This window comes from Macaca nemestrina, chromosome 1, assembly GCF_043159975.1.
Source record: "Macaca nemestrina isolate mMacNem1 chromosome 1, mMacNem.hap1, whole genome shotgun sequence".
Lineage (NCBI taxonomy): Eukaryota > Metazoa > Chordata > Mammalia > Primates > Cercopithecidae > Macaca > Macaca nemestrina.
In genome coordinates this window covers 158,064,157-158,092,081 of record NC_092125.1, presented here as the reverse complement: position 1 = coordinate 158,092,081, position 27,925 = coordinate 158,064,157, and the positions used below count along the sequence as shown (strand labels likewise).

Here is a 27,925-nt window from a genome sequence, read left to right as displayed (position 1 = left end):
GGGCGACTTCAACACCCCACCGTCAACATTAGACAGATCAACGAGACAGAAAGTTAACAAGGATATCCAGGAATTGAGCTCACCTCTGCAGCAAGCAGACCTAATAGACATCTACAGAACTCTCCACCCCAAATCAACAGAATATACATTCTTCTCAGTACCACATCACACTTATTCCAAAATTGACCACATAATTGGAAGTAAAGCACTCCTCAGCAAATGTACAAGAACAGAAATTATAACAAACTGTTTCTCAGACCACAGTGCAATCAAACTAGAACTCAGGACTAAGAAACTCAATCAAAACCACTCAACTACATGGAAACTGAATAACCTGCTCCTGAATGACTACTGGGTACACAACGAAATGAAGGCAGAAATAAAGATGTTCTTTGAAACCAATGAGAACAAAGATACAACATACCAGAATCTCTGGGACACATTTAAAGCAGTGTGTAGAGGGAAATTTACAGCACTAAATGCCCACAAGAGAAAGCTGGAAAGATCTAAAATTGACACTCTAACATCACAATTAAAAGAACTAGAGAAGCAAGAGCAAACACATTCAAAAGCTAGCAGAAGGCAACAAATAACTAAGATCAGAGCAGAACTGAAGGAGATAGAAACACAAAAAACCCTCCAAAAAATCAATGAATCCAGGAGTTGGTTTTTTGAAACGATCAACAAAATTGATAGACCGCTAGCAAGACTAATAAAGAAGAAAAGAGAGAAGAATCAAATAGACGCAATAAAAAATGATAAAGGGGATATCACCACCGACCTCACAGAAATACAAACTACCATCAGAGAATACTATAATCACCTCTACGCAAATAAACTAGAAAATCTAGAAGAAATGGATAATTTCCTGGACACTTACACTCTCCCAAGACTAAACCAGGGAGAAGCTGAATCCCTGAATAGACCAATAGCAGGCTCTGAAATTGAGGCAATAATTAATAGCCTACCAACCAAAAAAAGTCCAGGACCAGATGGATTCACAGCTGAATTCTACCAGAGGTACAAGGAGGAGCTGGTACCATTCCTTCTGAAACTATTCCAATCAACAGAAAAAGAGGGAATCCTCCCTAATTCATTTTATGAGGCCAGTATCATCCTGATACCAAAGCCTGGCAGAGACACAACAAAAAAAGAGAATTTTAGACCAATATCCCTGATGAACATCGATGCAAAAATCCTCAATAAAATACTGGCATACCGGATCCAGCAGCACATCAAAAAGCTTATCCACCATGATCAAGTGGGCTTCATCCCTGGGATGCAAGGCTGATTCAACTTACGCAAATCAATAAAAGTAATCCAGCATATAAACAGAACCAAAGACAAAAACCACATGATTACCTCAATAGATGCAGAAAAGGCCTTTGACAAAATTCAACACCCCTTCATGCTAAAAACTCTCAATAAATTCGGTATTGATGGAATGTATCTCAAAATAATAAGAGCTATTTATGACAAACCCACAGCCAATATCATACTGAATGGGCAAAAACTGGAAAAATTCCCTTTGAAAACTGGCACAAGACAGGGATGCCATCTCTCACCACTCCTATTCAACATAGTGTTGGAAGTTCTGGCTAGGGCAATCAGGCAAGAGAAAGAAATCAAGGGTATTCAGTTAGGAAAAGAATAAGTCAAATTGTCCCTGTTTGCAGATGACATGATTGTATATTTTAAAAACCCCATTGTCTCAGCCCAAAATCTCCTTAAGCTGATAAGCAACTTCAGCAAAGTCTCAGGATACAAAATTAATGTGCAAAAATCACAAGCATTCTTATACACCAGTAACAGACAAACAGAGAGCCAAATCATGAATAAACTTTCATTCACAGTTGCTTCAAAGAGAATAAAATACCTAGGAATCCAACTTACAAGGGATGTAAAGGACCTCTTCAAGGAGAACTACAAACCACTGCTCAGTGAAATAAAAGAGGACATAAACAAATGGAAGAACATACCATGCTCATGGATAGGAAGAATCAAAATTGTGAAAATGGCCATACTGCCCAAGGTAATTTATAGATTCAATGCCATCCCCATCAAGCTACCAATGAGTTTCTTCACAGAATCGGAAAAAACTGCTTTAAAGTTCATATGGAACCAAAAAAGAGCCCGCATCTCCAAGACAATCCTAAGTCAAAAGAACAAAGCTGGAGGCATCACGCTACCTGACTTCAAACTATACTACAAGGCTACAGTAACCAAAACAGCATAGTACTGGTACCAAAACAGAGATATAGACCAATGGAACAGAACAGAGTCCTCAGAAATAATACCACACATCTACAGCCATCTGATCTTTGATAAACCTGAGAAAAACAAGAAATGGGGAAAGGATTCCCTATTTAATAAATGGTGCTGGGAAAATTGGCTAGTCATAAGTAGAAAGCTGAAACTGGATCCTTTCCTTACTCCTCATACGAAAATTAATTCAAGATGGATTAGAGACTTAAATGTTAGACCTAATACCATAAAAACCCTAGAGGAAAACCTAGGTAATACCATTCAGGACAAAGGCATGGGCAAGGACTCCATGTCTAAAACACCAAAAGCAATGGCAACAAAAGCCAAAATTGACAAATGGGATCTAATTAAACTAAAGAGCTTCTGCACAGCAAAAGAAACTACCATCAGAGTGAACAGGCAACCTACACAATGGGAGAAAATTTTTGCAATCTACTCATCAGACAAAGGGCTAATATCCAGGACCTACAGAGAACTCAAACAAATTTACAAGGAAAAAACAAACAACCCCATCAAAAAGTGGGCAAAGGATATGAATAGACATTTCTCAAAAGAGGACATTCATACAGCCAACAGACACATGAAAAAATGCTCATCATCACTGGCCATCAGAGAAATGCAAATCAAAATCACAATGAGATACCATCTCACTCCAGTTAGAATGGTGATCATTAAAAAGTCAGGAAACAACAGTTGCTGGAGAGGATGTGGAGAAATAGGAACACTTTTACACTGTTGGTGGGATTGTAAACTAGTTTAACCATTATGGAAAACAGTATGGCGATTCTTCAAGGATCTAGAACTAGAGTACCATATGACCCAGCCATCCCATTTCTGGGTATATACCCAAAGGATTATAAATCATGCGGCTATAAAGACACATGCACACGTATGTTTATTGCAGCACTATTCACAATAGCAAAGACTTGGAATCAACCCAAATGTCCATCAGTGACAGACTGGATTAAGAAAATGTGGCACATATACACCATGGAATACTAGGCAGCCATAAAAAAGGATGAGTTTGTGTCCTTTGTAGGGACATGGATGCAGCTGGAAACCATCATTCTCAGCAAACTATCCCAAGAACAGAAAACCAAACACCGCATGTTCTCACTCATAGGTGGGAACTGAACAATGAGATCACTTGGACTCGGGAAGGGGAACATCACACACTGGGGCCTATCACGGGGAGGGGGGAAGGGGGAGGGATTGCATTGGGAGTTATACCTGATGTAAATGACAAGTTGATGGGTGCTGACGAGTTGATGGGTGCAGCACAGCAACATGGCACAAGTATACATATGTAACAAACCTGCACGTTATGCACATGTACCCTACAACTTAAAGTATAATAATAAAAAAACAAACAAACAAACAAACAAACAAAAAAACACGTTGATTCACTGGCTGTTGAAATTACAGCTGATGATTATGGTTTTGCTCTATATTCAAAATTGCCTATAATTTTTTAAAATTATAAATATATCCTGCTTCTTTAGGAAGAAATGTAATTCAGTCCCAGTTGATGAGGGAAAGTTATTCTTCACAGAACAATGCCAACTAATAAATATAGAAAAAATGATACAAATTATAAAAAACCACACTTTTTACACCTCCCAGTGAAATAATTATTTCAGGCAAAGATCATCAATGCATTTTAAAATATTTAGGTGAAAGATTGTTGAGATATTCACAAGGTGCTAAGGCATTAACCCATGAGTGAGTTGCTAATTGCAAAGTGAAAAACAAACCTTCACAATGAAGAGATTTGGTGATGACCTTACTAACAAAGTGATCAAATTTAACATCATTTGAGTGAAAAACCTGGCATTATATGCCTTCTGTTGTGATGTAACATGAAATAAGACCGTCACCTATGGAATATCCTGGCCAAAAATGTTTAATTTAAATCTAATTAAGCCATTAGACCCATTTTAGTTTGTAAGAAATCCAAAGAATATAAGAACTAGGAGAACCACAGCATGCAGAAGAAATCAGACAAATTCAGAATGTGGGACAATACAACTGTCCTACAATGTCTTCAAAAAGTAAATGTTCTAAAAAAGAAATAAAGGGATTTTTGAGATCAAAAGACACTAGAGAAATGTAACATGAATACAATCTGTGAACTTCGTTTAAAAAAAAGAGAGAGAATGAGAGAGATAAATGTCATCTTTAGATAATTGGGGAAATTTGAATATAAATTGAATATAAATTGGTTATATTATAGTGTGTGTGGGTACAATAAGAATATAAAATTATCTTAGATATGATGATGGCATTGCAGTTACATGAAATATTATGGTAAGTATTATGTCTGCAACATATTTTCAAGGTGTTCAGAACAAAGTACACATACTTACAAATAGCTATACAAAGTAAATACAGCAAAACATGAATAACTGCTGAAGAAGGTAATGAGTATACAAGTGTTCATATTGTACTATTCTTTCAATCTTTCTGTATATTTAGAAAATGTTTAAAGTTAATGGAAAAATATCCAAAAAGGTACGTTTAACTTGAAGCAGTGTGATTACATTTAAAGCAGCATAATTAGTAGTCCCAGAGTTAACCTTTGTCTTTGCAGGTCTGGATGTTTAAGTTACGTGGAATTGGTGAACCTACAGCCATTCCCTTATCCTGCACACCACTTCAGGCCAGCTTTTCCAGTTTCACTTCCATGGGTCTCGTCACTTCCTGTGATACATTTCAGTTTCTGTCCTCTCCACCACAAACAGTACCACCTTCTTCTACCTCCTCCATCTTTGAGGGTCTTTATCTCCCCAAGAACAATGGAAATAGAGCTCAGATCAATCAGTAACTAACTTCCTTCTAGTGGCAAAAACAGTTAGTGTCAAATCAGTTACTCCCAGGTACTCCCCTACTTTTCCCAGGCTACCTCACAGTTAGGTTGGGGTCATGTAACTGGCTCAGAGGGAAAAGGCCAGTTCTAGGCCAAGATAGCTATGAGCTATGCTGCCACTTCCATCCTTGTCTTCCCTTATCGCAGAGGCCCGTAGTGTGGCTGCAAAATGAAGGAAGATCCCCCATTCGCATTAAACTGTGATATGAACAACAAATACATGTCTGTTGTGCTAAAGCCGCTGAGATTTCAGGGTTTGTCTGTTACAACAGTTAGTCAGAATTTCTTAGTTTCTAAATCTTTCTGAGAGGCTAACAGGAAACCTCCCTACTATTGCATCCAGTTTACCCTTTCTTTGAATATTGCCTTCAATATGCCATTAAGAAAAAACAATTGGTGTTCCCTTAGGAAATTTGTATCTCGCACAATTTTCAGAGTAAACAACGTGCATTCTTCCAAATCTCTACTTAACATAGCAACAAACATATTTGACCATTCCCTCAAAAAGAAAAGAAAAAAGGCTGGGTATGGTGGCTCATGCCTGTAATCCCAGCATTTTGGGAGGCGAAGGTGGGTGGATCATCTGAGGTCAGGAGTTCGAGGCCAGCCTGGGCAACATGGTGAAACTCTGCCTCTACTAAAAATACAGAAAATTAGCCAGGCATGGTGTCATGCACCTGTAATCCCAGCTACTCAGGAGGCTGAGGCAGGAGAATCTCTTGAACCTGGGAGGCAGAGGCTGCAGTGAGTCGAGATTGCACCACTGCACTCCAGCCTGGGTGGCAGAGCAAGACTCTGTCTCAAAAAAAAAAAGAAAAGAAAAACAAAAAAGAAAAGGAAAGAAAAAAAGAGAAGGAAGGAAGGGGGTGAAGGAGGGAGGAAGACGGAGAGAGAGAAAAAAAGAAGAGAGAGATAAGGAAAGAGAAGAAAGAAAGAAAGAAAGGGAGAAAGAAAGAGAGGAAGAAAGGAAGGGAGGGAGAGAGGGAGGGAGGAAGAGAGGGAGGGAGGGAGGGAGGAAGAGAGGGAGGGAGGGAGGAAGAGAGGGAGGGAGGGAGGGAGAAGAGATTGCTTAATAGGTTGGGAAGTTCTTTTGCCAGGACTTCTACACATCCTCCTGTATGGGTCAGATGTGTCACACCTGGAAACATAGAAAGCCAAAAAAGCATTAAAATGGGCTACAATTTGGTGACTTGGGAACAAAAACATAAAAACATAATATTTTCTTAGAAAGGATTTTAAGCCTAAAAATGAATTATTGCCTTGAACAATGACAGCATTAATCCTGGAAGAAAACATATCTGTCTGGCTGTATATGAGAATTCAAATTTCTTGATTTCTTTACCACCTATTGATTGGCAACATTTCCCAAGGAACAATTTTACACATTTCATTTTAAATTGATTTCTCTTTCTAGCAAGACTGTGCTTTTTGAGAGCACTGAGGCAAAAAAAAATCATTTAATTTTACTTTTTAAAATCAATGTCTACAAGACCCTTTGAGTCAATGGATTACCCTTGCTATCCATTGGACACTTTTCTAGGCTGTTCACTGACCTTCTGTGTCTCATATACAATTGCAGCACTTTTAGTCTTACACGAAATGTTTTTGTCATTTTCGCCCTTTGCTCTTTCTGTCACTTTTAAGTTCTGAACTTCACTCTGTAATTGCTCAGCTTCTCTTTTAAACTTGACATGTATTATGTGTCGTTTGTGCCCTTAATTACATTTTGTACTTTGGGGTTCAACTGTGTTGGTCTTTTCTAATCCTACTATATTGATTGCTATACAGCAAGCCTCCTTCCCTCTGGGAACACTATTTATCTTTAAGCTAGTTTTTTTCCAATGCTGAAAACCACTGAATTTCTTTTTACTGCTCTTTCCAGGAAATCTCAGACTATCCACAGTTGTGATGCCAAGATCTCTTTACTAGAAACACAATTACTTCTCTTTCAACATGAACTCTCTATATGTATATTTGAAAAAGAAACCAAAGTGACAAAATGTAGAAAAGATATATGTGTCAAGAACAGACAAGACATTTCAGAATATTCAGGAAGCAAAAAAATATATATATTTTATAAAAGTGTGAGAAGGAGAAAAAAAGGATGGTTTCTTAAATATAATATGGGCAACAGTGAGTTAAAGCACAGTATAAAAACATGGACTTTACAAAAGTAAGAGTAAACCATTTTAACATCTACCAAACACAAAACCCCTAGCTGTGAAGAATGGTATCATTTGTCAAATGCAGGCAAACATCTTGTTCTATGAAAACATGTACAACAGTCTCCTCATGTGTCCCACTCTACCCAGTATTATCTCCCTCCAACCCTTCTCCAGAATGCAGCCAGAGTCCTTACCATAAAATGCATCTTTAATCATTTCTCTGCTGGAAAAGCTTTTAATGACTCTCCATTCTAGAATAAAGCCCAAATGCCTACAAAACCCTATGTATCTGGACCCTATTTACTTTTCTTTCTTCATTTCTAGCCACTTCCCTTTCTTCCTAAAAGCTGTATGTTCCAAACAAAATGTTCTTATGGTTTTCCTCTGGACCTTTGTATACACTGGTTTCTCAGAATGCTCTTTCCTGCCCCAACTCCTCTTGGTCTGTCTATTGCTTATTCATCTTTCATGTAGATGCCTCTTCTTACCTGACTCAAGTAAAAATTAAGCATCCCGCTTCTGTATATTATTATAGTTCATTGTATTTCCCCTATCATAACACATAACTCACTGTTACATTATCTTGTTTACTTACCTGCAACCCACTTTATTCAGCAAGCAATAGGATGGTAATGACAATGTTTATAGTTTTTGCCAATATCCCAGCACCCAGCACTGTACCTAGCACCTGATGAAGACTGATAAATGCTTTTTTGGATGGATGTTGTACAAATATTTAGTAACCCAACGTCTAATTTTAACCTCTGGTTGCAATTCTTGTTGAAAATCTCTCCAAAATAAGAACTGGCAACCCTTAGCATGTGCATTAAAAATGGCTCATTAGCAGGATACCTTTGGAATATGGGACAGTTGATGCCTCTATTATCTCTTTCCTACTAACCATAACGGCTTGTAGTGATAAAAGATACCCATCATGTATCACATTCAAAATTCAGCAACTGGGGTTCTCTTAGTACCCACGCAGTCCATCTTTACCTGTTTAGAGGTACTCATGTAGCCACCACAACCTCCCAGGTTCTACTCTACAGAAGAATCAGGGTGGCCTAGTAAATGCCATCTACCACAATTTTTAGCCTGACAATAGGATGGATTAAGCATTTTAGAAGGAAAAACACTCCTTCCAAAAGCTGTCAGCCTCTTTCTATTGTGTAATGAATCAGTCTACTTTTCTGTCTTAGTAAATATAGTACAATAAGAAAAATTGCATCTCTTTGGAATGATTAAGGAGCTTATAGGTTCTCAGAGTCCTCATCTTGGAAATAGTATCCTGGGAACTTTAGATTTAGAGATAGAGAAAAGTGGCTCAAAGCTGTACTAATCCCCTCTAGAAGTCTCTGAAATCAAAAAACTACTTAATTCAATATATTCTGCTTGATTTTTAAAACTTCATTCCCTCCTTTCCAAAATTTCTCCTGCGAGGGCAGGAAATTCAACCAATGGAGGGTACAGTAAAGGGAAGCTGTATTGAATCAGATTTGGAATATTTAAATATTGAAGTTTACGCTCTAAAGTATCAAATTTAGTGACTCAGGAGAAAACGTCCTTTAAAATTATGTGAATGTCATTCAGTACTACCTTGATTTTGTAAGAAATAACATTTATTTAATTTCAGGAAAAGGTAATAAGAAATAAAGTAAGCCTTTGAGCATTTGAAGGAACAAATTCAAATAAAAAATACTTTTCATTGTTTTTTATTATTATTAACAGAAAAGGGAAAAACACGAAAATTATCTGGCTTACTGCCCAAACTAAGGGTACCACTGAGAAAGTATTTTCACTCCTCTTACTACCAAGAGTATAAGAATTCTGCTACCAAAAACAAAAAGTGAAGCTTCATGTCCAGGAGAATGGAGGTAAAGCAAAATGCTACCCAAACTATTGGTAATTTATTAGTAAGTGTAATTTAAAATCAAATGCTTTTTGAGTTATAGAATGTGGAATAATCAACTTTTCAGGGTTCAAATGGGCCATGGATTTTCAAAAAGGACATCAGTAGAAATAAACTGTAGAAAAGCTATTTGGACTGTCCTAAATCTAAAATAGCCCTAGTTCCTAAATATATCGTTCATGTGCTTCTTTTTATGCCTGACTACAAATTTGCTGACAGATATTGTATCTCTTAATAGTCAAATTTTGATATTTCTTTTTGTTTACCCAGTAATTGCTCTCAGTAGTACCTCCCGACTTTACTCTTACCAAAAACTAAAGTTGGGTAATTTACGAGTGACCCTGACATTTTCTAGTAGCTCCTTATTTCCTCAGATGCCAAAACCAGCAACTAATTCTTGAATATTTTTTCCATACCTGACAGTATGGAAAAAATACATGGGATTTCCTACAATCCCATCCTATGACTGTCCAAATATATACAGTTCAGCCATTAAAATGAGTCAGAAGTAAGGTCACATACCTGGACCAGCGATGGAAAGGTGGGGCATTTGAACAGAAAATTAATGAGTATTAAAGTGAAGAAGTTTAATGGATATTAAAGTTGGAAAGTGTAAGGTGCTTTCCTGCCCAGAGATTAGAAAACCTGACAAGTCTAGAACCCTAATAACCACAAACGACCTATTGCAGCTTTATCAACATGCGCTCCACAGAACAATAACCTGGGAAGATGCCCTCCAGATTGCCTTTCATGAGCAATAAATGTAGAAGCAGCTATACAACACAGCTTTTCTCTTAGAGATTCAGAAAGTGTATTGGCATATTAAAAGATTTTTTAAAGCCTGTCCATAAATAGACTTATTTATCTCTGTTTAATCTGATATTTAACCTGGTATTTGCCAAACATTTTTAAAAATTATTTTTAATTTGTATATATTTATCTTGTAAAATATGTTGCCAAACTTTTTTGACCACTGAATACCAATTAAGATCTCAGAGAACTGGCATCCCAAGAAATATGCTTGAGAAAAAGCTGACATGCTCAGCCATTCATATATGCTGCTGCGTCTTGAACATCTAGGGCTACCCTATAAGGTCAGGCATCATCCACTTGATGTCCTAAAGCTGTGTTTCTTAAACTTCCACATGCATATGAGTCACTGGGGATCTTGTAAAAACATAGATTCTGATTCAGTAGGTCTAAAGTGGGGTCTGAGACTTGGGGTTTCTAACAAGCCTCCAGGTGATGCCAATGCTGCTGGTCTGTGTCACACTTTGAGTGGCAAAGCTCTACACGGACCTGGCGATGGTAAAATCTTCATATCTCCAATCTCTTTATCTTACCATTCCTAATAACAACTCTTCCTAAAATACTGCTTTCATTACGTCACTTTGCTGGTCAAAACTTTCAGTGCTTCCCTCTTCTCTTCCACATTAGTCATTCAATGATAGACATGTATTAAACCTTTATTGTGTGGTAAATAGATTAAGAAAGCCTCTGTCCCTATATACTCAAGAAAGAGGTGGGCAAGAAACAAGGCACAGAATGCCGGGAGCCAAAACAATAGAGAGTAGCTAATTTCAGTAATTTGAATGTGCTACATGACTAGAACAATGATTCCCAAAGTGTGTTGCCTAAACCATCAATGGAAACCATCAGCATCACCTGGAAACTTGTTAGAATGCAAATTCTCAGGGCTCACCCTAGACCTACTTAATCAAAAACTTCAGAAGTGGGGTCTAGAAATCTGAGTTTTAACAAGCTCTCCAGGTGGTTGAAAACCACTGGATTAGACAATCAGTAAGTTTCTCTCCAGCTCTAAAATTCTATCATTTTGACTGCTGATAGCTCTTTCAATGATATTTGTTATCCAGATTTTTTATAAACTAAAAGCATACTCTCGAGAATTAACTTTCCGGATTTAAAATCCAGCTCTTACACTTAATTGCCATTTACACTTGCACGTTACTTCAGTTGTCTATGCTTCAGATTATCATCTATAAAATGAGGGCAATACTAGTACCTATTTTCATATGATTGTTCTGAAAATTAAATAAACTATAATAATATAAGTAGCTCACTGGGCAAGATGCCTGGCATGTGGTGCTTCAGGTCATAACACAATCATTACCCTCTTAATAAGGACTTCCTTGGCCACTCTATCCAAAATTGCAACCCACCCCTACCATTCCCTTGTCCCCTTCCCTGCTTTATTTTTCTCCTTTGCAGTTATTATTCTCTAACATACTACATATTTAAATAGTTGCTTTGTTTACTATCATTTTCCACTAGAATGCAGGAGCTATAAAGCTGCCAAAGATTTTTGTCCATTTTGTTACGAGCTGTATCCCCAGTGTTCAGTATAGAGTTTGGCATATTATATGCACTCAAAAAATATTGGTTGGGGCTGGGTGTGGTGGCTCACACCTGTAATCCCAGCACTTTGGGAGGCCAAGGCGGGCAGATAGCCTGAGCTCAAGAGTTTGAGACCAGCCTGGGCAACATGGCGAAACCCCATCTCTACCAAAAATACAAAAAATTATTATATATTGGTTGGATGAATAAGTGAATAAATGTTAACTGTTACTGATATTAATCTTATTACTAATAATTAGCAATCTAAACTTTCCTTATTGAAACAGTTTCTACTTCTTGTTCATTGCCACAAATTGCACTTATGTCTCATTCCATGCTCTACTCAAATTATACCCCATTTCTAAGATGCCCTTCTGCCTAAATTCAGCCCATTTTAGACCCTGCTCAAGTTCTGCCTTTTCTTTTAATGTTCTCCGATGACTGAATGACTCTGATGATTCTGGCTCTCTAGCTCTCTGAATGTCTACATTGTTTACTGTCTGTGCCATACAATTAAGCACTTAATTATCTTAATCTAGCGTCAGTAGAACGAGTAACTTTTAAGGAATTTACTGAAAGAGTCTGTGTCATTCACGCAATAAATATTCCATGAAAAATTGGAGGAACGAGGCCCCAAAGGGAACAATAGAAAACCTTGTCATTAATTATCCATATTGTCCTCAAATAACAAAAATAGCACTTTACATTTTACAAATAACCCATTAAGGCTGTTGGAATCAAAATGGGGTCCCTTACGTTTAAAAAAAAAAAATCTGTCAAATAGAGCCAGAGAAGGCATTAAAAGAAAGGCTCTCACACTTGTATACCTGATTACAAAACCTATCACAAAAGACTGCAGAAAGCAAAACCTTGCAGGAAGGCTACTGCACCCTTGTGTCCAACCTCAGACTGATGTTATCCATGTTATTTGTCTTTGTAGCCAAGGATAATCATTTCAACAAAATTATGTAATACTCCTCATTTTTTCCGTAAAACTCTTTGTCTTCCTTATGTCAGGTAAACTCTCTGAATACACACATAGTTTACTATGCACACTTCCCCATTGCAATGCCCTATTCTTGAATATTTTCTTTTAGAGAGCCTCTCTGTTACTTAGGTTGACACACTTTTTAACATCCTAGTTTTGATTAGATGATCTCAAAGACTACGCATCCTTGTTCTCAAATTTTCAAAATGTCTTTAGGTAAACTATGAAGAGACCATTTCTTTTTTTTTTTTTTTTTGAGACGGAGTCTCGCTCTGTCGCCCAGGCTGGAGTGCAGTGGCGCGATCTCGGCTCACTGCAAGCTCCGCCTCCCGGGTTCACGCCATTCTCCTGCCTCAGCCTCCCGAGTAGCTGGGACTACAGGCGCCCACAACCGCGCCCGGCTAGTTTTTTGTATTTTTAGTAGAGACGGGGTTTCACCGTGTTAGCCAGGATGGTCTCGATCTCCTGACCTTGTGATCCGCCCGCCTCGGCCTCCCAAAGTGCTGGGATTACAGGCGTGAGCCACCGCGCCCGGCCCGAGACCATTTCTTGAACTGTAAAACATAAGAATAAATTGCGAAAGTCATAAAAGAAGCAGATAATTACCCAAGAAGTTGTCAAGTTCAAGGATGAAAAATAATTGGCTCTTTTGCCCTGAGTCCTCCTGCCAACTGGATCTGCAAAAGGCTTCACCATCATCCCCACGCAGCACTCAAGACAGGCATTATCAATTGATCAGAGCTGGCAGAAAAGGGGACACCTATTTGTCATCCTAACTTACTCTAACCATTCTGCTTCTAAAGGTAAAGGAAACAGATATTTAAAATTTTAAAGTGATTACCTTCTACAAAGCACTTGTTAAAGTCGTTGGAATCAAAATGGAGTCACTTATGTAAAAAAGAAAAAAAAAAAAAAATAGAGCCGGGCTCTATTTGTCCAGGTACATACATGGTCATATATGGTGACAGAACCAAGACCTGAGCCAGCCTCCTGATTCTGTCCAGGGCTCTCTGCCCCTCCTACTCCATTTCTGAAATTCAGTACCTACATTTTCATTCTAAAGCAATCAAAACATAAGAAGCAAACCTTTGACAGAGAGTTTTCATATTAATGCTTATTAACATAATGCTGAAATGAAAAATGGCAGCTTCAAGTCAAGTGACAGGGTTGGTTAGCCTGTTATTTTTTAGTTCAGTTTATTTACCTAAACCTAGAATGTGTCATGACTGGAAATAGACAAAACAGATAATTCTAATTCTGCTGTCCTAGAAAAAGAAAAGGAAAATAGTCCTCATTAATAGGAACTGGGCTCAAATCCAGTCCTGAAATAACTTCCATTACTGAATCAACTTTTTAAAGGTGACTTTTCCTTTATTAATGGCAAAGCATTTTAAGCATAGCTTTAATTACTCAGTTTAAATTATAGGCAGACATACAGAATTGGAAAAATATGAAAAAGAGGTGAGAGAGAGATAAACATCTACTTTAATATAATGACCATTTCCGCACTATGGAAATTATGCCCACATTATAATTTTTCCGCAGCCTCTCTCTGAATCACAGTTTCCAAATATTAAAATCACCTATATAATGCAGTTGGAATAAAAACTGACTTGTCAAATTGTACCTAGTCAATTGATAATTCTGTCTTGATTAATTCTCATTTTTTAGGCATACTATAATTGAGGCTGCTTTTTTTTTTTTTTTTTTTTTTTTAAGAAAAATCATCTAACACAGTTAGAAATTGGCTCTGGCACTGTCTGCTTACCCAAGGAAACCAGGATAACTGACAGTTCTGTTACTTCACAGAGTTAATCCATTTTAGCAAGTACGTTACTTAGTTACAAGGTACCAGCAGTTGGTCCTATAGTTTGTCCTTTCACCCTGAGAAGGTGAGCCTGATGCATATTTGAGGGAAGAAGGAGGAAAGCAGCAAGTACACAGAATCACTTCTCCTCAGCACGCACCCTGCCACCACCCTGAGAGAAATGTTGAATCCACAGCTGAAGTTCAGGGTCTGTGCTGCCCCTCCTCCATGCAAAAGGGCAGTCAGTTATGGGGTTCTTTCATTGTGTGGGTATGCACAGAAACAATGCCAATGGCCCTCAGAAAAATACAGCCACAAAGCTGGAATGATTCTCACCTTAGCCCCCTAAGTTAGCCCAAAGATTATTGGTGTACCATGAATTGGGGTCAAAGCAAGAATGTCACCAAGAGTTCCAGCCATATCCCACCATGCTAGCTGGGCATGGTACCTTTAGACAAACAGGGTAGCCAAGACAAATTTTGACTTCTAGAAAGTAGACTAGTATTTCCTAAAGAAGGTAAAGGAAACATTGGAGAACTCTGCTTTCTAGCCTAGTCATTACAAAAAATCAGAGATGGCTTCCCCTGTGTCACATTACTGAATGAGTTTTTCAGGCAATAGATTTAATCATCTGGAAAAGAGTACAAGTACCCCAACTCACTCACCAGAAACATTTGTGGTAGTTGGCATCTAAGACACTATTCACAATTACTGGAAATCCTTTAAAACACTACCACTTTCATAATAAATACCCAAGGCCAGAAGCGGTGGTCCCCACCTGTAATCCAACACTTTGGGAGGCAGAGGTGGGAGGATTGCTTGAGCCCAGGAATTTGTGAGCAGCCTGGGCAACAAAGCAAGACCTCGTCTCTTAAAAAAAAAAAAAAACAAAAGAAAAACAAACAAAAACAAAAACAAAAACAAAAAAACCTTGAGAAATGACTATGTGCTTGCTAAATCTGATACAGTAGGTAGAAAATGAGTTTAAGAGTAGAAAGGACTTGATTGAAAGTCCTTGGTCACTTCCCAGCTCTGTAACCTTAAGTGAATTACTTCGTATCTCTCAGTCTAACTTTTCTCTTTTTAAAAATAATCATAATAAAACTAATTTCACAGTGGAGTCCTGAGGATTACATAAAAAGCATAGAAAAAGTGTCTTCATAAAAATGCCTGGCCTATGATAAAAAAAACTAAATGAATAATAATGATTTTCTTCTCCCATTTTCTTTTTACTAGTAAAGAAAATATCTATGCCAAATGATTTTGAATACTGTATATAGCTTAAAAACTTAAGTAACATGCCAGTGTCTTTTCTATGCAACCATTGTTTGCATTGCTAATTTGAAGGAACTACTACTTATGTATGTAATTATATGTGAAATTTGAATGAATTACAACCCTGGGCAATCATCTAGTTGAACAATTCAAATTGGTACCATAATCTGGATCTCCTTTTCCAGAAATATATTGCAACTTTATTTCTCTTCTAATCAATCTCATTATGGTGGAAGAGAAAGAGGGAAAATCTATCCCTCATCAGTTGAATAATAGCAATGTGTCATGGCCTCTTTTCCACTGAGTCCACTTCTTTTGTGTTAGATAACATGTATCTCTCAAAGTATTTTTGCTTCTCTTTCTTCCAGAGCCTGCTTATGGCATCTAATATTGCAAATATATCATTCTATTCAGTTTTAGAAGCAAGTATGTACGATTCTGAAAAAGGAGGAGAGAAAGAAATGCATGTTTGATGCACCTAAGAGAACAGGCAGAAACCGTCTATGGCCAAGGACAACAGGGGGCTTGTCCATCTGCCCATTATCAAACTGAACTGTGTCCACTAGTTATCAGCAGGGGGTGGTCAGTGGGCATCACACTAAAATAGAATTTCTGCCATTGGGACTACAAGGTGAGGAGGCAAAAAATTGTTTCAGAATGCATTTCTGCTTTGGCATGATGTATATAAAGAGTTGTTGCTTGTTTCTTACACAAAAACTATAAAACTTTTTTCATTTTGTTTTCATTTATTAAACATTTTCTGGATGCTTTATAGAATCTAGGCACTGTGCTGGCCACTCTGAATATAAAAAATAATTTCTTTCTTTAGCGATTCTGTTTTATGAGGGGGACAGAGAAGTAAACAAATAATTATAATACAGTAGATGACAGCTAATATACATACAATGTGCTATTGGAACACAAAGAAAGAAGTAATTAACTATGCAAAAATACAGCAAGTTTACAAATTTGTGAGGCATCTTTGCAGAAGGCTATGCTAATCTTCTCTGTAATATTCCAGTGTTGATACCAACACTGCTACAGGAGTGAGACCAACCATGGAAGTAGAATAGAAAATCCAAAAATAAACAGATGGATCTTGATTAGTTATGTTTGTCTTAGGGTAGGAGAAGAAAAAGTGTTTATTGTTTTTATGTTCATTTATTGCAGTCTTTTTTATGTGTGTGTATGTTTATGATATAATTTTTAACCTTAGTAATAGCATCTAAACATCTCAACCTCTGTATTCTATATCAGTATGCTTGAGGGTGTGACCACTGGAAAACATATAAATGTAGATATAGATGCAGATTTTGAAATAGATTTAGATAGCTTCTTGTCTCCAGAAATACTACTTACAATATAATTTTTAAATTTTACAATAAAGCATTGTCTTTTAGGCAATTTCCTAATGGAAAAGTGAAGATAAGGCATAGCATTTATTGGCATTTAGCAAAATTAATATGTTAATACAAATACATCCTTAGTGTGCTTTTAGACATACTATAAAGGCTTCTTTTCAATTACAGAAATGAAGAAGGAACGAAATGAGGCACTCCAATTTAAGCTAAAGTAGAAAGTCTGGGTACACTGTCAGCTTGCAAATCCTATTTAAATGTCTATTGGCTTTGTTACTAGCACATAAATTTGGAAACAAAATTCACATCAGTTTCCGATAAAATGTATTGTTCCTCTTTGAGGCAATTTTTGGTGCTAATATATCCAAGTCTCATCTTAGGTATCCCAGGCATTCCTCTGTGCTGTTCCTGAAACCATACATTGGCCTGAAGCTATTTGCATAATAATATTGGTGTTTCCCCTCCATGCCCCGGTCACAGGAGCCAATGGCACATTCTGAAAGGTAGTCCAAGGCATTTGCTTGCCCCAGGAGCACCAGGGTTTTAAGCACCAGGCTTAGCCAGGGTCTAAGTCTGCTTTGAAGAACTCACTCCAAAGAGTAACAGCTGTCACTTTGCCTGTCTGTGTCCTGGTGGACACCAAAACTTAAATGGTCTATCCCCTGATGAATTCAAGAGAATATAGTCACATTGTTATTATTATCTATCAATTGTGCAAGACATAAAAAGTCCTAAACTTTACCTCTAATCTCTACTTGAGTCAGATAATACTTGAGTCTACTTTTTCACATATCGAAATTTCATTTGTACCTTACCCACATGTAATGAAAACCACAATGCCTGTGGATATAGCCTGATGTTTTTATTTTCCACATGTCAACTCCATATAAGTAATTTGAGGTCACTGTTCTCAATGTGTTTCTCTTTTAATAATATCTAGCACAGCTTCACAGGCAACTTTATTTTTAAGGAATGTTTTCTATTGATAGTGGTGGTGCTAGTAGTGTTGTCAGCTTTTCTGTTCCACTCCAACAAGTATCCAAGTGTTGTCCTATGAGTGAATGAAGTTTTGCCAAGTCTATGTTATTTCTATGATTTTTATTACAAATTTCTAGCCAACATAGTGTTTCATTCCTTGCATATGTAAAAACTGCAAAAAAATTGAATTTAAAAATAAAAAGTAAATGTCCTTACACAGTAAACTGAGTAATGGCTCAAGCCTAAGAGGTCTAACTCACAAATGCTACGGAGAAAGTCATTCATTAACTTAAGATCAAAGACATGCAAGCTACTTGACGATAAATGGAGGCCAACAGAAACATTGATTAGTGGAAATGTTTAAAAAGTAGACGTCGCTGTGAAAGCAAGGGCTTATTTCTGATGATGAAAGGCGTGCTATCTCTTCTAAGTTATTTATTAACAATAGTCAATATTCAGAAAAAAAGAGAGAAATAAATGAGCAGCATGGAAAAGGGCTAGGAAACACCCAACTTATGAGCAGCTCCAAAACTCCAAGAGCATGCCAGTTGCATAGTTTTAAGAAATTATTTTCCCTTACAGTATTGTTAGACGTGGTAGCAATACTTTGCTTTAAGCTCACATAAACCAGTCTAAACTATAATGTAGCTGAAGTATAATATTGGCCTGGTAATTCTATATTAAATTCACCTAACCCTTTGTAACACGCTTCTGAATTTCTATCTGTGAATAATAATGGAAAAAAACACCATTTATTGAGCATATATGTACTACTTCTCAGGCACTGTGCCAATTTAATCCTTACCTCAGTCTGTGAGATAATTATTATTATTCTCTTTTATGGATGAGCAAACAAATCTAAAATTCTAAAACAATCTGCTATAGACGTGAGTATGTTAATAATGCTATATTTATGCATAAGAGAAAATGTTCTCTAAGTCTGTCATTCTCCAGTTTTCATACTTAAGAAACAAGAAGCAATCCACGGTCAAAGGGCAGAGGCTCTGGACACAGAATTCCCTGTAACATGTTCACAGGATCAGATAAATGCCCCTGTCAGTGACTGTTCATATAGTACAATGTATTTGCAGCCTTGAGGAACATGTGTAGATTCAAACATATTCCTGGTTCCTTTTTTAAGAATCTTGTTAGACAGACCTGTAGATCTTGTTTTTAATAACTCAATCTTTTTTATATACTCAGCCCAAGATCGAAGCTGCTGCTTAATTTTAAGCTCTACATTCTGTATTTTCTACTTTAATTTGTACTTATGCCACATTTTACTTTTTTTTCATAGCAAGAGATAGATTTACCTTCACAAAGGAATACAATTTGCCCTTAAGGAAATGGTATTCATTTTCAATAAACATTTGGTAAGTAACTACTTTTTCAAAAGTCAAACACTAAGTCTGAAGAAGGTAAAAAGATGGATAAGACCTAACCTATGCCTGTAAGGGGCTTAAAATCTAACTGTGGGGACAGAAATTGAATCAGGGCTAAGTTTGAAGTAAAGCCTCACACTCCCTCTCCAAAGAACAATTTCTGACACAGTGTTGTTTCTCTAAGGAGCAAGTTCTAACTTTGTCTCAATATGAGAAAGGGGGCTAAACAATAATCATCTAGGATAAACTGTGAAAACTAAAAGATTCTGGTTCTACCAATAACTCTTAGGGAGATGGGGCAATGTAGGAGAAAGGGAACAGTTTCAGCATTGACATGAGTGTGCCTGAGGATGTTCCTTTACAAACCACATACCAACAGCTTGCCATGTTCCCAAGAATCACTCCTATAGGGAGTGCAGGTATAGAAAGGAAGATGTCATGCACCTCAGAATCTTGAGACAGGCAAAGACTGAGAACCACAAGGTCTAACATGCTGTAGTTTTTCAGGTGCAGCTTCCAATGACAACGTAGTATATATTCATTTTTCTATTTGTCCTTATTTAATATTAAACAAAGAAAAATATTTGGCACGAAAGTCTGGATCAAGAGGAACTTAATTCAAGTAGGTGTTTACCTGTGTCATTCATTGAGATAAAAGGCTGTTTCTTCAGAAGTAGGCCTGAATCACTGCAAACTTGAGTTGCTTAGAAAAGAATCTGTGATAAAAATAAGTATGAAGATAGTTATCTAAAGCAAATTATTTTTACTCATTAACAACTAACCTTTTGGGAATGCTCTCATAACTTACTATAATTTACCCTCCCCCAAAACTCAGAGAATTTGCCTAATTCTCTCCTACACATAAAATACTGCAGATATTTTTGCTCTTTGGAGAAGCAGCCTTTCTCCTCTTTTTACTGAAATGAAATTCTTAGTGCCACAACTTCCTAAATCTATTTCAGTCCTTATATTTATCCTTTATCTACTTTCACACTTCACATTCCACCTGTAAAATGCATCCCTAACCAGTTGATACTCTATCTTATCTTCCATCCGCATGCACCATGTAACATTTACATTTATGTTTTATGTTTTGCTGCCACACTGATTACCAAATGGTGGTGGATGATATTTTTGTTTTGAGTTTAGCATTTTCTTTCTGTTTTAATTTGGGGGGGTGGGGCTTAAATGGCATTATATGGCATTTTAAATTACATGGCATATCACTCTATAAAAATTTAAGTTAAAGAAAATCATTTTTCCAAATTAAGGGGAAAAGCTACTCAATTTTACCACATAGAAACCACTGCTAAAATTTTGGTATTTTTCCTTGCAGTATTTTTTCTATGTATGTTTTTTAACTTTTCACTTTGAAATAATTTCAGACTTACAGAAAAGCTGCAGAAATACGACGGAGAGTTGCCATGTACCCTTCACCCAGCTTCTACTATTAAAATGTTAATGATTTCCATAACCATAGTAGAGTTATCTAGATCTTCTATGTATATTTGGACAAGGTTGAATTTATATTTTTTGTTCATTGCTTTTTTTTTGCATATAATATGATAGCGTAAGAATTCATATTAAGTTCTTCAAAAATATTTTAATGTCCAAGTAATGTCATACTACATAAATGCATATTTTAATTATTTCCATACTGTTGGATATTGAGATTGTTTGTGATTTTTTTCTATTATTAAAAACTCTCAACATGTTATCATTTTTTTAAGTATCTACTAATTTTATGGGTCAAAAGGTAGTCTTTTATTTTAAATTGCTTTTTTTAGTTATTATTGAACGTGAATATTTTAAATGCTTATGATTTTTATTTCATCTTTTGTAAACTGTTTATTCAAGCCCATTTCCATGTACTGATTGGTGTTTGGATGTATTACTTACAAATTTATGTAAAACTTACATATTTAAGATTAAGCTTTTGACTCAAAGATTACAAGGTATTTTATTGTTTTGTATTCGTCTTTTGATTATTTTGTTTTTATTTCAATAATCCAAAATAATTTTGCTGACTGAAAACAACATATCTTTTTTATAGTTGTAATTTGTAATTAAATAACATTTTTATAAAGTAAAACTTTCTTCCATTCTTCAACTCAGTATTTCTCAAACTAAGACCTGCCAACCACTAGTTAGCTCAACATGTGACTCCTGGGAATTATGGGAATTTCTTTCCTTTAAAAAGAGTCTATATATTATTCAGGTTTGAAAATTACTGCAAAAGGTACAAAGGTCAAAGGAGGAATTCCATGTTTAATAAGATGCCATACATACACAATAAAAACAGTTTATCAAAGGATCAGTTAGTATTGCATGTTTTCCAGTGTTAATTATTGTATACTACTTTAATGTCTTGTAAATATTCACAACTTAACTGACAACTAATTTCTTTTGTGTTGTTACAAATTGAACATCAAAAACCTGTATGTCAACTGCCATTGTCAACTCTTATGTCAACTGCCTCTGCTCCCTTTGCCTGGAGTACTCTTTCACTCCACTCCTCCACTCCAATCAAGTGGAAAACTTGTGTGCCTCATTGTCATTCCTCTCCACCAAACCATCCTGCAAAATTGTCTGAATTGTTGTATTCTCTGCTAATTTTTTTTTCTACATGTTTACTTTCACTGCTGCATTATCTTGGCATTTTGTTATGTAGCTGTTGCCCCTCACAACTGTCAGAGACTGTTCTCTGTATTAAATTCCCATCACTGTAATTCCAGTGGGGCTAGAAAAGTTCCTCTCTCTCTCTCTCTGTGTCTCTCTCTCTCTATATATACACACACACACACAAAATATATATATATAAATATATATTATATATATATATAATTGGAACTTCATTAATGTTTATAAAATGAATTATCCATATATGGTAGCAATCATCTGGGAGAGTTCTAAGAAGCGCAACCTTGTTTTCTAAATTATACTGACAAATAATAATGCAAGTTCATCTTCCAGCTCTGCAGTCAGTTGTCTCATGGGATCCATGCTTCATTCTGGCAATGTCAAATGCTTTCTATTCTGTGATGAGTGACTCAAGCCAAAGATAATATCTTTGCTCAGGCAGCTGATTAATAATCACTCTTTTTAAAGACTTTTTATATTGAAATAATTTCAAACATACAGAAGAGTTGGAAAATGCTATGGTTTGAAAGTTTTCCTCTCTCAAACTTAGGGTGAAATTTAATTGCCATTGTAACAATATTAAGAAGTGGGATCTTTAAGAGGTAATTAGGCCATGAGGGCTCTGCCCTCATGAATGAATTAATGCTGTTATCAAGGGAGTCGCTTGCTTATAAAAGGATAAGTTTGGCCCTCTTTGTTGCTTACTTTCTCCCCCTCTCTTTGCCCTTCCACCATGTGATGCCTTCTGCCATTATGATGCAGCAGGAAGGTCCTCACCAAATGCAGCCTCTCAATCTTAGACTTCCCAGCCTTTACAACTATGAGCCACTATGTTTCTGTTTATTATAAATTATCCAATCTGTGGTATTCTGTTACAGCAGCACAAAACAGACTGACAGAGGAATGAAACAAAGAACTGTTGTATACTTAACCATATTCCTCAGTTGTTAACATTTTGCCACTTTTGATTTCTCTTTCTGTGTGCATGTGCATACACGCACACAACAAAATACTTTTGCTGAACCATTTAAGAGTTACTTGTAGAATTATGTACCTTTATCCCTAAATACTTCAGTGTTCATTTCCTGAGAAAAAATGTTCTCATAAATAACCACAGTACATTTATCAAATCCAGGAATTTAACATTTATGCAATACTCTTATCTAATATACAGCCTATATTTATTTTCCTCTAATTGTCCCAATAATGTCCTTTACAGATTTTTTTTCTCTGATCCAGATTCAAGATCACATATCACATGTAGTTGGTATGGCTGTTAGTCTCCTTCATCTGGTACACTTCACATTTTGTTTTTCATGACATTGAAATTATTCAGAAGTACCAAGGGATTTTTTTTTATACTTTAAGTTCTGGGATACATGTGCAGTTTTGTTACATAGGTACACACGTGCCACGGTGGTTTGCTGCACCCATAAACCTGTCATCTACATTAGCTATTTCTCCTAATGCTATCCCTCCTCTAGCCCCCGACCCCCTAACACGCCCTGGTGTATGATGTTCCACTCCCTGTGTCCATGTGTTCTCATTGTTCAACTCCCACTTATGAGTGAGAACATGCAGTGTTTGGTTTTCTGTTCTTGTGATAGTTTGCTGAGAATGATGGTTTCCAGTTTCATCCATGTCCCTGCAAAGGACATGAACTCATCCTTTTTTATGGCTGCATAGTATTCCATGGTGTATATGTGACACATTTCCTTTATCCAGTCTATCATTGATGGACATTTGGGTTGGTTCCAAGTCTTTGCTATTGTGAATAGTGCCTCAATAAACATACGTATTCATGTGTCTTTATAGTAGAATGACTTATAAACCTTTGGGTGTACACCCAGTCATGGGATTGCTGGGTCAAATGGTATTTCTAGTTCTGGATAACCAAGGGATTATTTTAAAGAATGTCCCTTTGGTTCTGTCTGATGTTTCCACTTGGTTAGATTCAGATTATGCTTTTTCAGCAGGAATACTGCATAAACAATGTTGTACATCTCTCAGTATAACATTTCAGGAATCATATCTCAATTTATTTCATCATTGGTGATGTTAACTTTGACTACTCAATAAGGTGGCATTGGTCAGGCTTCTCCACTTTTCATTTTGTAATTAGTAAGTAACCTCCAGGGAGATACTTTGATGATATGTAAATATCCTGTTCCTCTTCAAACCTTTAGCTTATTGATTATTCTTCTGAATAAATCACTTTATAATGATTGCAAAATGGTGATTTTCTACTTTTACTATTTCTTCTATATTTATTGGTTAATCAACCATTCTTTTTTCTTTTCTTTTTTTTTTTTCTTTGAGACAGGGTCTAGTTGTGTCACCCAGGCTGCTGGATTGCAGCAGCACAAGCATGGTTCACTGAAACCTCTGAGCAAACTTTCCACTCAATGGATGCCAAAACCATTGCACCCAGATCAGCCACAGAAAAGAGCAGAGCTCTCAATGGATATTTTAAATAAGTGGGACTGAGATCCTGAAGCATTTCTTCAAAGAATTGTAACAGGAGATGAAACTTAGTTATGATTCTAAAGACAAACCACAATTAAAGTAATGGCTACCAAGAGGTGGAAGCAGTTCAGTCAAAGCAAAAGTGTACTAGTCAAGAGAAAAGGTCATGGCAATAGTTTTTAGGGATGCTCAAGGCATTTTGCTTGTTGACTCTCTGTTGGACCAAAGAACAATAACATATACTTATTATGAGAATGTTTTTGAGAAAGCAAGCCAAAGCTTTAGCAAAAACAAACAAACAAAAAAACGCCCGGGTAAGCTTCATCAGGCTTTCTCCACTATAAAAATGCACCTGCTCATTCCTCTTAAGAAACAAGGGCAATTTTGCAAGAGTTTCAATGGGAAGTCATTAGACATCCACCTTACAGTCCTGATTTGGTGCCTTCTAACTTCTTTTTGTTTCTTAGTCTTAAAAAATCTATAAAAGAAACCCATTTTTCTTCAGTTAATAGTCTAAAGACTGCGTTGACTGAATTAAATTCCCAGAACCCTCAGTTTTTTAGGGATAGGCTACATGGCTGGTATCATCACAAGTGTCTTGAATTTGATGGAGCTTATGTTTAAAAATTAACTTTATACTTTTTAATATTTTATTTCCATTTTTCAAATAAAAATTTATTTTCATAAAATCCAGATTCTGCACAATATTTTTCCATGAACTTTTCGAAGTCTCCTCACATCTCTAGTTTTAGACAGACCAAGTCTCATTTTTATTATGTTTCATTACACAGTGGAGATTAAGGAGGACTTAGTCTAATCTTTTAATTTAGAGACCATTTCCTTCTATTCAACTAGTTCAATTCTGTGTTCAGACAAGAATCAAAATAAAATCCTCAGAAAATGGATTGATCTAATAGTTTCAGTGAAAAAATACTTTAGATGTTAACGTTATGAAATTTAATGATCTTTTAACTTATGAAATTTAATGATCTTTAAAAATGTGTTTACCATTAAGCAACCACTATGCTAAATAATAATTTAGGCCATTTTGCTACTAAATATTACTATTTTTTTTTTAAATTTCTGAATCTCTGTCTCTAGACAGCAGATTAAGAGCTATTGGTCCCAAATACGTGGTTTTCCCAAGTCAAGTAACCATGTCAAGAAATGCCATTCTGTCTAAAAGGGGCTAAAAAGGACTCAAAGACTACACATAACACATCTCGTGACTGTGAAGACTGTTTACTAATGAGATCATCAAGAAACAGCCAACATCAATTGTCTAGAGTGAAAATTTGAAACTCAGAAACTGTGGCATAGAGGCTCATAGATTTTCATAGCTGGAAAGGACCTTGGTGGTCATATTCAGCCCAAAGCTCCCATTTTGTAGATGAAGAAATTGAGACAAAGAGACATGACATAATTTGACCACAGTCAATTCATGTCAAAGTAAATAAGGATAAAATATTAATTGAGACAAACAGGAGGTTGATAATCTGAAGAGCCTAAGTTCATTAGTGTTTCTGTAACAAAATTTAGGGTTTGTCAGGTCCAGTCTAGTTTCCCATCTCTTCCATCCTTCCTATCCCAAAAGCTATGGCTATAATCTCAGTCCCAGCCAGGTTTCTGGAAACAATCCTCATTGTAGACAGATGAGATTTAAAGAAATCTAGTCAACATTTCCAGAACTGATATCAAATTAAACGTGTTCTTTTTTTCCCTAAGCTCTGATTTTCTTTCCAGAGGTTTTGCTTTGACTCCTTGACCAAATTCCCTTCTTGAATACTGTTTGAGTAACTAGACCCTGAGATTGGCATTGTTCTCTGTTCTTAAGTTCCAGTCTTGAATACGTGCCTAGTAAAATACTAAGACTAGGACTGTATGTAAATTGTTCTCGCCAAGCTCTGCTTCTTCCTACAAAGAGAAAAGTTAACCACAATTCCCAGATCAATTGGCCTGCTCCATCATTTAATGATGCAGCTGCCTAGATCTTTAAATATTCATGAAACTAAAAATTCTCCACCGCCCCACTCTTCCTTCTTCTTAGTACACCTCTATCACTATGTATTGGATTACTCTATCTCATTTCCAATACCTGTGACCTTTCTCATTTTATTCATTTATTCAACAAATATTTGTGGAGTGTCTCTTGTATGTCAAGTATTGTGCTAAGCAGAGGTGCAGATGGTAGCGATGAAAAAAAGTTATACTTTAATTCCTGCCCTTAAGGGATTTACAGTCTTGTGACGGCAACAGATTGTAAATGGTTCACACACAAAAAACCATGCACTTACAAGGTGAGAAAAGCATTAGGAAGGAAACATAGAATTACCCAGTTTAGTCAGGGAAAAGTTTTCTGGAAAAGTAACGTTATGTCTGGAGATTTGAAGGATAAAAATGAACTAACTTGCAAAGCACTAGAAAAAGTATTTCAGACCAGGAACCAGCAGCTGTGAACACCCTATAAAGGCTTGGGAAATTGGGGAAACTAAATAGAAACCAGTATGGCTGGAATATATTGACGGGAGAGGAAAGCTGATTAAATGAGAAAAGAGAGGCAGATTATACAAACACTTGTGGGCCACGGGAAAGCATTTTAATTACAATATAATTGTAATGAGAAGTCATGTTTTTAAGTGAAGAAAAAACATAGTTTTCATTTTTAAAAGATTATTCTGCTGAGTTGAAAACAGGCATTCAAACAAAGACATGTACACAAATGTTCATAGCAACATTTTTCATAATAACCAAAAAGTGGAAACAACCCAAATATCTATCAACTGATGAATGGATAAACAAAATGCTTAATAACCATGTAATGAAAAATTATTTGGCCATAAAAAGGAATGAAGTACATGCTACATCATGGGTTAACCCTGAAAACAGGCTAAGTGAAAGAAGCCAGACACAAAAGGCCAGGAATACATGATTCCATTTAAATGAAATGTCCAGAATAGGCGAATTCATAGAGACAGAAATAGATTAGTGGCTTCCAGGGGCTGGGGGATAGGCATGGGGTGTGACTGCTCAATGGATGAGGGTTTCTTTGGGGGTGATGAAAATGTCCTGCAGTTAGATACCAGTGATGCTTACAAAACACTGTGAATGTACTGAAAGCCACTTCATTCTACACTTCTAAAATGGTAAACATGATAAATTTTACATTACGAAAAATTTATCTTGATTTAAAAAAAAAGATTATTATTTGAATAATAGACTACTTTGCAAGAGAGAGGGGCTAGGTGCCAACGGAGTAATCTCCATGCGGGGACAAGAGCAGTGACAGCAGAGACCAAGGAATGGGGAAAATCCACCGTAAATTTCACAAGATTTGATAATGTCAGTAACTGAGTCAGGGAGAAGGAAGCAGAGAGGAAGGAGGACATCCAGAATTACTCAGAAGCTTCTGACTGAAAGAAGAACATGTTTCAAGAGGAAATGAAGGGCTCAGCTTTGGACTCATTAACCTTG

The 27,925-nt window shown here is 36.4% G+C and overlaps 1 protein-coding gene and 1 non-coding gene across 12 annotated transcripts in view; both read right to left on the bottom strand.

Moving 5' to 3' along the window:
- The window catches only part of LOC105482661 (solute carrier family 44 member 5), a 531,652-nt gene that overhangs the window by 319,503 nt on the left and 184,224 nt on the right, over nucleotides 1-27,925 (bottom strand). For 6 of the 11 annotated variants that reach the window (XM_071091035.1, XM_071091038.1, XM_071091046.1 and 3 more), the window contains one exon: nucleotides 19,983-20,064. The exons of the other annotated variants lie outside the window; for them this stretch is intronic. In XM_071091035.1, coding sequence (XP_070947136.1) covers nucleotides 19,983-19,995 — 13 coding nt within the window. In that variant the 5' untranslated portion in view covers nucleotides 19,996-20,064. The remainder of the gene's footprint in view (nucleotides 1-19,982; nucleotides 20,065-27,925) is intronic. 11 annotated transcript variants of the gene reach the window in all.
- Nucleotides 16,577-16,680, bottom strand: LOC112426892 (U6 spliceosomal RNA). The gene has a single exon (XR_003018284.1). It is a non-coding gene; the product is annotated as a U6 spliceosomal RNA (small nuclear RNA).